At 40.4% G+C, this 12,964-nt stretch overlaps 1 protein-coding gene across 2 annotated transcripts in view; it reads right to left on the bottom strand.

Annotated features, from left to right (window-relative positions):
* LOC109269136 (probable maltase-glucoamylase 2) overlaps positions 1–12,964 on the bottom strand; it is an 86,647-nt gene that overhangs the window by 51,564 nt on the left and 22,119 nt on the right. For both annotated transcript variants that reach the window (XR_008420158.1, XM_053896769.1), the window contains exons 10-15: positions 11,557–11,682; positions 9,346–9,477; positions 9,158–9,256; positions 6,657–6,770; positions 5,215–5,299; positions 2,466–2,583 (exon numbers count right to left, since the gene is read on the bottom strand). Coding sequence is in view for 1 of the 2 variants with exons in the window: in XM_053896769.1 (XP_053752744.1) it covers positions 2,466–2,583; positions 5,215–5,299; positions 6,657–6,770; positions 9,158–9,256; positions 9,346–9,477; positions 11,557–11,682 (674 nt within the window). In the remaining variant the exon portion in view is untranslated. The remainder of the gene's footprint in view (positions 1–2,465; positions 2,584–5,214; positions 5,300–6,656; positions 6,771–9,157; positions 9,257–9,345; positions 9,478–11,556; positions 11,683–12,964) is intronic.

The following is a 12,964-nucleotide window of genomic DNA, read 5'->3' as shown; positions in this document are numbered from 1 at the left end:
AGATAGAAGAGAAAGCAAAGGAATTGAAAAGATGGAGTGCAGAAAGATAAAGACTTCAGGATGGAGGGGAGCATGGGGTGGGAAGAACACGTAGTTAGATGACGGCTCTTTTCCTAGCTTTTATTCTGAATACTCTTTTGCATAGGCACTTCCTTGAAATGCCTCTCCCTCCTTTCTCCTTCCCTGATAAACAGCTCACACCTTCCTTTAGGGATCTCATATTAAACAAAATTACAACTATGGGGTAGTGATACCCTGGCCACAACTGCTGTGAGCCCTTTGCTTTTGATACATGGTCTGAGACAAGTGTGTCAGCAGGCACCGGGCAGTTCCTCACAGACCCTGTCACAGCCACCAATTCTTCCCCACTTCATATCCTGAGGACTGCCTTATGAGGAGTCTATCAATGCCAAATGACTTACAAGGGCAGAGGGGAGAAAATTCTGAAAAAGAAGATGGGTTTAGAAGAGTGAGCCCTCCATTTGTACAATTTAACAAGTGATAAAGGTAACATAAAGGAGAAAACTCACTCTTCCACCCTTACCCTCACGTCTACTTGGCTCTTGATGAGCAGGTACTTTGCCTTTATTACCACTGACTAGGGGGTTTATTGTATGCTGCAGTCATGGATCATAAAAGAAACACCTTCAGGTTGTACAGAGTAAAACTGAAACAGGGATAAGGTTATCTGAGGTTACAGGTTTATCTACAGGCCAACCTTCATAGTACCACAGATTAAATAAGTCTGTTTTCAAGCCCAGAGGGACAATCTTATTCAGAGATCCTCAAGTCTCTCCTTTCTATCCCTCAGGTTTGGTCTGCTTATCATCCAGTCCTGATCTCTGAGGGGATCTGATCTTTCTACTTTCAGCTTAGAGGGAGGAGAAGTTCATTCTTGGGGTAGACCAGTAATCACTGCCCCCAAACAATACTTCCAGGAAGGCTGAGCCAAATAGCCATCAGATCTATGACTTAAATTTTCCTGATGCTCAGATTCCACTGAACAAACATCTTATTTGTTTTTCTACCACTCTGCCTCATATCCAAAGGCCAAGTTCCACTTACTTCCAGGGACTTAGGTCACTCTGTCTGACCCAGAGAACTTAGAAAGGCACTTACTACCTTCTCCATCACAGTTACCTTTTAACTATCAATCATAGCTATTAGAATCTATGAACCAAGCCCATCATGATCTTACAGAACTTTTATTACATGGAGACACCAGCCATAAAGCAATCTGCAACTCTCTTTCCCTCTTCCTGCCCATTCTTTCTTACCCTGGTCACTTAGCCACTCTCCCACCCACTTTCCATTCTTAGAAGCGTCTACGGGTTGAAATAGATTGGAACTAAAAGAAACTCTGGCCAACATCAGTCCCAGCCTCCCGTTCCCAAGATGAGGAATCTGAGCCTTATTCACCTAATTTATTTCCCAGGAAAGGTAGAGTGAGGGAGACAGAGGTCAGAAAGAGAAGATAACAAAACTAGAAATGTGTCCTTTTTCCTAAAGCTTTTCTTTTGTTGAGATCAAAACTTTGGCATTTATTGGACAAGGACTCTCTCTCACCTGGACAATCCAGCATAATTCAAAGTCTGGAGGGCACAATGGAGCAGGAAAACAAGTGGTGTAGTCTAACTCACCTCTCTCACCAGGCCCCATGTGGAGCCCTTCCTGACTTCACTCCCTCAGACCAGCAGCTATTCAACACACATCTTTAGTACACACTATTCCTCAGGCTAAGGATATAGGCATGGCTTTTCCCTCAAGAAACTTACAGTCCAGCAAGAGAGAAAAAATGGGTTATCTAAAAGTTATAAGATTTTTGCACATTAAGCTTACTGCAATACAAATAAAGGTAGCACAAAAAAAGGGAGATAGTCTTTCTAGAACCGACAGGCAGGTTTCCAGAATGAACATCTGAAGAGAGGCTTTAAAGATAAGCATATGTTTGCAGACAGGAGAATGGAGAGGGAGACTGGGGCAGGCAGTGGGGAGAGTAGCTAGAAGTATTGCATGCAGCATTGCCAGGTAAACACGGGACACTCAGGTCAACTTGAATTTCATTTAAACGATGGATAATTTTTAGGGTAAGTATGTCCAGTACAATTTTAACTTGGTCCTATATTTTTATTTGCCAATTCAGGAAACCTTAGTGTGTTAACCACAGCAACATTGGGTAATAGGACCTCAGCAAGGGATGGCTTCCAAATGAATGTTCTAAATACCTTACACCTTACTGCCTACTAGTATCTGATGAAGTCCCTTAGTCACAAGCCAATCAAAACTAATCTCCCACAGAAACCAAGGGGCTATAGGAAAAGAGCTCTTTAGTAGCCTATAAGATCTGAGTTTCTGTGTCCTTATCAGCACAAAAATATTTGAAAAACATACTTCTGGAAGATTCTGAAAGCCCTCTGCCTCCTAACTCCCCCAAGCTGGAATTAGGGGGAAAACCAAGTACTTACAAGTGTGTAGCTTTTGCCATGGAGTAGCCATACAAGCTGTGGACATCATAGTGAAGGCCCTGATGAAATTCTGCATCCATGCAGAGGGTTCTTGCAGAAAGGAAGCCGTCCAGAACTCCTGTGGGGAAATACCCATTAGCGAGGCACTTCCTTGTCAATGGGCTCTAACAAAAGAACCACCCAATTGTTTGCTTCCTCCTCATTCTATCTTCCTACCCAGTCTCCGCCTAACGAAATCCTTTCCAGATTTTAAATTCTACCCTAAATGCTGCTTCCTACACGGATCTACACTAAGCCCCTGAGATAGATCATTAAAATTAATGTGCACGCCCACTGAGGTCACAAAAAAATGGTGCTGGATGGAGTAAGTGAGGAACAAGCTCATTGCCACAGGAAGTTGGTCTGAGATTAAATACAAATAAGACACACACATTTCTCTACATATATTTGATCAAGAGGAACTGAATGTGTTAGGAACAGACATGAGGGACAGTGGAAAGGAAAATGCTTTCACTCTTCCATTATAGGCACTCATATGCTGGGTAGGCTTTTTGAAGAAATGAGAGATGACGTTTGGGTGGTTTCACAAATGAGAACTCAGATCCTACCTCTAGAATCACCATTGCGACTGTATTTTCCCTAAAATACTCAAAAGTTTCTGCTTTGTAGCCTAGGATCTCGTTCTTCCCTTATTTTTTCTCTGGTAGACCAGTAACTGAGACATAGCAGCCCTCCTTCATGAAGCCCTGTTGTGGACATAGGGCTGCAGTATCAAGTACAATTCCAGAAAGCAGTGGGACCAGGAAACTGTGAGGTTGAGTTTTCCCCACAAGCCCAACAGAATCCCACCAGGTCAACTGAACCAGAAATTAAGTTGAATTCCAAAACATAATGAAATGTGTATTTTTGGCACAGCTCAGCCCGTGGAATGAGACTCACAACCACTTCCATGATAAGAAAAGACACTCCAGGGGCGCCCAGGTGGTTCAGTCGCTTGAGGGGCTGACTTTGGCTGAGAGCATGATCTCACGGTTTGTGAGGTCGAGCCCCAGTGTGGAGCCTGTTTTGGATCCTCTGGCCCCCTGTCCCTCTGCACCTCCCGTGCTCCTGCTCGCGCGCTCTCTCTCTCTCTCTCTCTCTCTCAAAAATAAATAAATATTAGAAACAAAAAAAGAAAAGATGCCACAACTGTCTAAAGGTCAAAGGTAAATATCTAAGTCTTTATCATGCTAGTTTGTGCTCTCCAAACCTGAAAAGGTGAGAAGCAGAGCAGCTCTGGGGCAGAGGCTAGTCACAGGTAGGAAGACACAATGCTGTGAGGTAGGGAGTGAGGTGTTTGCCAGAAGCAGGCAGAACAGGATGACATTGCAGTTTTTTTCATAGAACAAAACAAAACAAAACTACAACAACACAACAACTTAGTTCTGGCTAAGAAGAATATTAAGAGATTAAAAGGGAAACATAATAAACTGATCCACAGTGGGGAAAAAAATGGGAACAAAGACCGAGCAGAGACGAATAAAGAGTAAACAGGGCAAGCAAATAGATTTTGCAAGAAGTTAAGTGATCTGAAGACAAGATTTCTCCCAAAAAAGTTCTCCACTCTTTCAGTGACCAGAAAGGGCTCAAGAAACAGGTAAACCTTAGTCCAGGGTGCAGGGAAAGTGGACAAACCAAAATAAACTGGCAGAGACTGGCCAGATGTTCACCAAGCCTGTGTTCTCTTCCTGGGAGAGGAAGGTTGTATTTCACACTTTTGCTCCAGGGTAAACTGAGAATATGTGGTTGGCTTTCTGAGCAAAGAAATGTGAGCCAATTGAACACACCTCACTTCAAGGCCAATAAAACTCCCTCTACCTCCACCATCTCTCTCCTTCACCCAGGAAGCCAGAAACAAGGGACTCTGAGGTGGGAGCACCATTCAATGGAAGTAACTAGATCCCTGAGTCACTGCTTGAGTGACAGCCACATATCTCATGCTGGAGTATTATATGAGCAAAAAATAAACGTTTATTGTGTTAATCCACTTAGATGCTGGGGCTTACTTGTTTCCACAGCACAATCTATTCGATGCTGTTACACACACACACACACACACACACACAATTTCAAAATCAGGAATGGAAAATTTGACTAGAAATGAGACTTAAAAATAAGAGAGACTTGGGTGGTTCAGTTGGTTACACGTCCGACTTCGGCTCAGGTCGTGATCTCATGGTTCTGTGGGTTTGATCCCTGCCTCGGGCTCTGTGCTGATGGCTCAGAGCCTGGAGCCTGCTTCGGATTCTGTGTGTGTGTCTCTCTCTCTGTCCCTCCTTCACTCTCTCTCTCTTTCTTTCTCTCTCAAAAATAAATAAACATTAAAAAAATTTTTTTAATTAAAAAAAATTAAGAGAGACCTAATTAGGACCATTGATGCTTTCAATTATGGCTAATGAGCAGAAAAAAAATTAACAAAATTGCAGCTTTACTTCAATGGAAGGTAGTTTGGACTTGAGGTTTTCTGAAGAACCCCAAAGGGGCTGGGAGACACAGAACCCCGTGGGGGAGGCATGTCTTCATCACACACTCGCCCTGGGGTTCAGTTCCTTCAGCGAGAAAAGGTGGCCAGAGACCAATGTGGTGGCAGGGCCTCCAGCAGAGGAGCGGCCCACCTGGCTGCAGGCCACGTGCTCCAGGACAGTGGGACTGAGCTCTGCCACAACCAGTGCTGCTGAGGCTGCTTTCAACAAGCCTTGTGACAACTTACTGGGAGTGAAAGGAGGAACGTTCAAGTGGTTTGACTCACACCCACGATTGGACCCGTGGTGAAAGGTGGATACTTCATCCATTTCCTGCAAAGACACAAAAGCCACACAAGGGAAAGGGTTACCTACAGTTGGGTTGGTTGTCTGGGAATGTCCCCTGAACTAGGAGCCCGTCTGGGGTCTCTTAGCAACTGACTTAGGGGTCTTGAGTAATCTTCCTAAATTTTCTTGACCTCTGTTTCATCCTTTGGATTAAACTGTGCCTAAACTGCCCTCCAACTCTCAGGTATCAGGCACGTTTTACTTTTTATACCTTGAGTTCAATTAGTTAATTAGGAAATACCATCCCAAAGGCTGATTTTTACCCATAAATGTTATTGTTGCTGGTATTATTTCAGTGATGTGTTAAAAAAAAAAAAAATAACGCTTGGGGCACCTGGGTGGCTCAGTCAGTTAAGTGTTCGACTTCAGATCAGGTAACGATCTCAGAGCTCGTGAGTTCGAGGCCCACGTCGGGCTCTGTGCTGACAGCTCAGAGCCTGGAGCCTGCTTTGGATTCTGTGTCTCCCTCTCCCTCTACCCTACCCCCTGTTCATGCTTTGTCTCTCTCTCTCTCTCTCTCTCTCAAAAATAAATAAACATTAAAAAAATTGTTTTTAAAAAAAAGCCTACGATAGAGGAATGTTTCTATTTTACAATTTCCCCTTTTATCCACTCAGTGAGGGACATGAAGATATAATTGAGATCAAATCTATTTCTTCAAAATGGATTAAAAAATTAAAAAATAGGTGATGCCTAATCCTGTTAACAGAGATAACTTCCCAAGTTTCAAAGAAATATCTCCACCTGCTATCCCCACTTAAAAATAAAGTGGATTCATTAAATCATTCTCTAATTAACTTTAAATTTTAATGAAGCAGTGCAACAAATAATAGCAATTATAGCCTCTAATAAACCAGTATTTTTAGATTGAAAGACAGTTAATGGAGGAAAAAGCTGAGACCACGAGAAAGCAAAAGACTTTCTCACAAAAGACATAATCAGTCAGTGGCAGATCCAGAATTAAAATCCAGGGTTTTGAGGGGTCTATTTCACTGCATAGAAGCTCAGCATTAAGTAAAAGGATTTTTTTTTGACATTCACTTATTTATAGAAACAGAGACAGAGCACAAACTGGGGAGGGGCAGAGAGAGAGGGAAACACAGAATCTAAAATAGGCTCCAGGCTCTGAACTGTCAGCACAGAGCCTGATGTGGGACTCGAACCCACAAACCATGAGATCGTGACCTGAGCCGAAGTCCCACGCGTAACCAACTAAGCCACCCAGGCGCCCCTAAGCACTAAGGCAAGAAGACTATTTTATTACACATCAGGGTCAAAACTCATTCTCAAATCTTGGAACATCCATTTCCAAAAGACGTTTGATCCGGGAATAACAACTTACAATCCACACTCCATCAAACTCGAGAGTTTTATGAAATTCACTGATCTGCTCTCTCCACCACTCAATACAAACTGGATTGCTAAAATCAGGAAAGACCGTCAATCCGGGATATCCCTAGAGAACAAAGAAGGCACCACAGTTGGTGTGGCTGGTGGGTGACTCACACATTGATGGCAGGCTATTGCTTCTTCCGTTAGGAGCCCCATGCATCTTATCATTTCAGAATCAAAATGTCCCCCAAAACTAAATAGTAAAATAGATGCAAGGAACCCACAAGAAGTAAAAAGAGAAGGAACAATTGCTGATCACAGAACTGAGACGTTATCAGATGTCTTTTTTCTATGAAAACACAAAAGTAACATTTCATCATGTCAGACCAGACGGAAGAACTATTTAAAATTCTCACACGTCTAACTAGATAATATTTCAGGAGCGAATCATTGGATTCATTTAATGTGTTAATTAAAGAGCATTTAAACCCGTGTGGAATAACAAAGTTTATAAAGAATATGTTGATTTTGGTATATAAACAATCGTTTTAAATGGCAAAATGATTTTAAAGAGGGCACTTGTGATGAGCATTGGGTGCTGTATGTAAGTGATGAATCACTGATTTCTGCTGAAACCAATATTGCACTCTATGTTAACAACTTTAAATTAAAAAAAAAAAAACTTACCGAAAAACAAATAAATAAATAAAATGGTGAAATGAATTTTGTGCTTCTTATTCAGTTCCTATATCTCTTATCCTCTCTTCTCTTCCTATCTATTCCTATCAATGTAGCTTTCAACATTTTCCAGAAATAGCACAAAGATAGAACTTCTAGCCAAATTATTGAAAACCCTGAACTGATAGGATACAAGCTTTTGTGCTTACATTCTTATTAATTTTCTCAACGAATTTATAGGTTATGATTTAGGATGATGTTCAGGCAATATAATGAATATATATTCATATATATAATGAAAACATATTATATATATGAATATATATAATATATATTATATATTAATATATAGTGAATATATATCATATATGAATATATAATGAATAAATATTATATATTATATGTATATATTTATATTATAAATATTATAAAAATATCAATATATAATGTAAAAAACACATACATAAAATTCTGAGACTTCTTAAACCTCAAGATGAGAGCTTAAAATTCTCAATTTAAATGGATTGAACTATTTGATAGGGCACCAAAGAGTGAATAGGTGATAGGGCACAAACAATAACCAGAGGTAATTTTGGACCTCAGGAAATAGGCAGTGCGGTAAAGAAGTCACCTACAGCAACACTCTATCTAGAGCAGACCCAGCAAGCTTCATTCTAACCAAATGCCTTTATAATAAACCTCCACCCACTAATTACATGCAACTTACTAATTGTATACCACTCAAATATGAGTCCTACTGAAATGACTCACAGGTCTGGATAACCTACTTTTTAGATGAAAAAAATCATGTTTATGTGACCATGGCCTCTGATTTTGTACTTACAGATGACTATTGGTCTACCTGATATTTTAGAAATTTTCTTCAAACAAAACCAAGCAAAGCATTGGTTTGGGGAAGGAAGGGAACTTCTCTACTATTTCCTGGAAGGTTCGACCCAATGAAAAAGAAAACACGTAGAATTAAGTATTGTAAACAAAGTCGATAGGAATTCAGTGAGCAGTTATGTAAGGGGCATTGATAACCCCGAAAAGGAGTTTTGAAAAGTAAACTGCCCAGGAGCAACACAATTTGCAGTCACATAAACTTTCAGATTAAGTATGTTTTAGGAAACCTCACATAATCCAATTATCTAGGGCTGAGCCTGTAAGTAACTGGAATAAAAAGTTGCCTACATGATTTGATTTCAAGTACTCTGAAAAGAGGCTTCTAATCAGCCTACTCCAATGCCTGAAACTGCTACGTTGGAATGAAGGCTAGGCTCTACCTACAAGTCTCATAGAAAAGAAAAGTACGTTAGGTTGCACATTAGCCTATGAGCATATTGCTGCATTATTATAGCTGAATGTCTTGGGAAAGACAAGGAAATTGGGGCGCAGGAGGACTTTAAGAATACATGAATTTTCTTCTAATAATACATTGCTCCTCCAATATCTATAGTCTAGGAATTCAGGGGCTAGCTTTTTAGAGACTAGATATTAGTTTTCCCACCACAAAAGAAGAAATGATAATTATGTGAAGTGGTAGAAATGGTATTTTCACAACGACAATCATACTGCAATATAGAAACGTATCAGATCAACACGTCGTACGCCTTAAATTTACACAATGTCATATGTGAAATATATTTCAATTTTTTTAAATCCCCCAGAATTTTAATTATTTTACTATGACATCTATTGGTCTAAAAATAATATTAAAGGAAGCCTCTAAAGCCATGAAAACAGTAATGATACTGCCTTCTACTCACTCTCATAACAAAAGTACCGACTTCCCCAGATGACTGTAAGTTAGTGATTTTCTTGCAAAATTACCTGTCCAATGGCAAATTCATTGTCCTGCCAGATCCATACTCTCTTCTTACTTCCAGTCTCATAGGGCTGGTAGTTAGAGTCATTTAATATTCCAGGATGCTAATAAATAAACATGATAGCAATTATTTTTGTAAATTTCTTTTACACTTTGAAAGGAAAAATGAGGCAACAGATTTGTTTGAACATACCATAATGATTATATATTTCATTCCTTGGCCATGCAAGTCTTTGGCAAAATCTTCGAGACGAGGGAAAGCCTCTTTATCAATCGTGAAATCCTTTCCCCCTTCCATGTAGTCTATGTCAGAGTACTGGACGTCCTGAAAGATCCAACCCGCCGGTTAGAAAATACCGCTGTGCTCACGGAAGGTATCATAGCTCTGGTACTTGCTGACTAAAACTGAAGCTGTGTTTCTCAGTGATCCTCAAACTCCCGGGACTTGGCTACCTCCTAGAAGTATATAAGCCCCTTCTGAAAGATGCAGGTGCTCTTACGTTGTAGTTTTGTCTCTCTCTCTGTCCTCACAGGTGCATGTTATAAGGGAGGAACTTGGGAGGGAACTTGATGGTAGGGACTGTGTCTTGTTCATCTCTGTAACTCGAGAGCTTGGATGCTTGACGTAAAACAGGTGTGCTTTAAATGTCTGTTTGGGTAAGTATATTCATAATGTTATAACACTGTGCAAACGTGGAGCCTAAACATTAAGCTAGAATATATCAGAAGAGGAGAAAACAGTCATCTTGTTCTATAAAACTGCTAGAGTAATAACTCACAAAGATCAATGACAGAGGGCAGAGCTTTAATTGACCAAACTCTCAGACACACATTATTTTAGGGTTTGCCTATCAGTCTGAGATGGGCAGGTGTTGTTCTCAGGGAGGGGACTGAAATGCAAAGGGGTTGAGTGACATTTCCCCAGGTCGTATTCATGGGTGGGTGGGGTCGACTGGGGCTTTTGTGATAGGTGATAGGAGTCAAAGGTGACCCCAGCTGCTCTTTTTTTCCAACCTGCCACAACTTCAAAGACATCCGAAGGTCTTTTAAGTAAGTGTTTCTCATGTGTATTAGAAGGCTCTGGCTTGCAGGCCTGAAGGAAATGTGGCTTGTGGCCTATTGCCAATGTGGCACATCTGTTCTCACACAAGGCAGTCAGCTAGTACCCAGGTGTCCTCGGGAACCACGTGGTGGGAAAGATCCAATCCATGGAAGAGAAGCTCATTTGTTTCTGAATCAGCAACACCTCAGAAAAGCCTTTCCCATCAGAGGTACAGGGACAGATTGAAACCAACACCCCTCGTAGTCAAAAGCACTATTTTTGAATCCTGGTCCTGCCATTTAGCTAGCTGGAGTGGCCTTGGAAAAGTTATGAACTGTGCAGTGAGTCTCCATTACCTTATGTACCAAATACCAATAAATGAGAGTTAACCATGATTGTGAAAGCACCTTATAAAATCATAATGACGTGTTGAGACCTGGCCTGATTCCTCCTGGAATTGAATGCTTGCAGACAGCATATTTGGGAGCATTACAATGAAACATATAATCAGTTACTCCAAAACAACACAGTGGTCATGTTTTCTCCCAGGAAAAATTCATCTCTCTGCCTGCTCCCCTTTCTGCCCTGAGAGGGGATTGAAAAGTCCTGAGATCAGGCCAAAGTCAAATATATCCTAGCCAAATTGGATCCTAGTCAAATATATGCTTGCAACACAGTTCCAAAGATCTAGCCCAACATAAATTGTTTTGATAACCTCACTAATAATGTTATGTATCTCCTGGATGAATTTGTCAAATATTATACACTTAATAATTATCTATTTACTGGTGGACATTGAACATCATAAACAGAGCTTTGGAACAAGAGAGCTTTGATATCAGAGTCTGCTAGATCTTAAAGGAGTGTGCAAGGTCACTATGAGATACTTATTCTAAGTCATTTTTATAGCCATCAGCTCTTATTAGCCATATCACCCCAGATGTTGCTTTCTTTTATAAAATAACAGCTAACTTTGTCAACAGTTCATCCTCTGTGCTGCCTGTCTTCCATAAAGTGTAAGGCAATCCTCACTATCAGTCCACCGAAGTCAGCCTTACATTCTCATTTTATAAAGGGGGAAACCAGGACTCAGAGATGTTAATTAACTAGCCCAACACTGACAGAACTAGGAAGAAGTAAAGTAAAATTCAAAACCATACCCATCTGACTCCATAAACCAAGCTCTTTTGATGATGATATAGGTAATTTAGCATGCAAATTTCTGACAGTAGATGTCCCTATCTATGTATCTATCTATCCAACTTTCCATCTATCTCTTTGTATATGTTCCTAATAAATTGAATTAGATGCAAACACTAAAAGATAGGAAATGCTGTCTTACACTGATAAGTTCCAACTTACATATGGGATCCCAGCTCCACGATTTCGGTCCACAACCTTCCTCAATCCATTGATGCCGCCATAGTTCCTGCGACTAAGCTGGAACCCAAGACTCCAGTAGGGAGGCAAGAATGGTCGTCCAATGAGCTGAAAAAATAGATACAGGCCCGGCTAAGCATTTAAAAAATTACCGTTTTGAGGACCATGTCTGACACAGAAAACACTGTTTACATTTCACCTTCTATAAAGCCCCCAGATCTAAAAATGTCAGAGTCAAGAGAAATCTCCTAGGGTAATTTGCAAAATTCTACAACTCACATCTTTCTTTCCTAAGTACCTAAACATATTCTCAGCAACTGCAACATCACAAAATAATGGGATTAGCAAAAATGATTGAATAATGGTGTCATACTGGAAGGAAAAAAATAATAATCATTCACTCAGTAAATGTTTTCTGAGTGTTTATGATGTGCTGAGCATTGATGTAGGCGCTTGGGATATAGCAGCATAAAGCAAACATAGTTCCTGCTCTCACAGAGATTAAAGGAAATACATAAATGCCTAATATAATTTCAGATAGTGGTATGTGCTAAGGAAAAAGGAATCAGGATTGCTAGGATTATGAGTGATTACGTGAAAAAACACTGGACTATGTTTAAAATCCAGGTTTACAGGGGTGCTTGCGTGGCTCAGTTGGTTACACATCTGACTCTTGACTTTGGCTCAGGTCATGATCTCCTGGTCTATGAGTTTGAGCTCCCTATCAGGCTCTGAGCTGACATTGTAGAGTTGGCTTGGGACTCTCTCTCTCTTTCTCTCTCTCTCTCTCTCTCTCTCTCTGCGCCCCCCACTGCTTGCTCTCTCTCTAAATAAATAAAAATAAACTAAAAAAAAAAAGTCCAGGTCTTCAAGTTGCTCAAGCCAACACTCCGAGAAAATCTCAGCCACAGCCCTATTTCACATTGTTCCCTAGAAGCTGCTGCCCTCCCATGTGACAGTGCCTCTGAATTCCCACACAGTTTCTTTGCACCTCATTAATGGCACTTATTGTAAGGTGTCTCCTACTATAATTATTTCAGACAGTGTCAGACTTCCCCTATTTGATTACAAATTAGCTGGTATCTGGGACCATATTTCACATGACTTTGTGTCATATTGAGCAAGTCACTTCATCTCTCTATACCTAGGTTTTTCATCTGTATAACAGGAAGTTCAGGCTAAATGGTATCTAAAGTTCTTTCCTGTTGTAAAAATTGAATAAAAACTAAATAGCACAGTTCCTTTGACATAGTTTCTTTTCACTAAATTTTTCTTTATTGAATGAATGAATAAATTCTGCTGATTTGTGGCTGTTGATGTTTGGAATGATGGATCACATACGGATGGACTACGATATCCTTGGAAACAGGATGGTATCTGACTTATTTTT

The sequence above is a fragment of the Panthera pardus genome, unplaced genomic scaffold (assembly GCF_024362965.1).
Source record: "Panthera pardus isolate Hobbes unplaced genomic scaffold, ASM2436296v1 HiC_scaffold_8, whole genome shotgun sequence".
Classification (NCBI taxonomy): Eukaryota; Metazoa; Chordata; class Mammalia; order Carnivora; family Felidae; genus Panthera; species Panthera pardus.
Note: the sequence above shows the minus strand (reverse complement) of the source record. Positions and strands in the feature narration are given on the sequence as shown.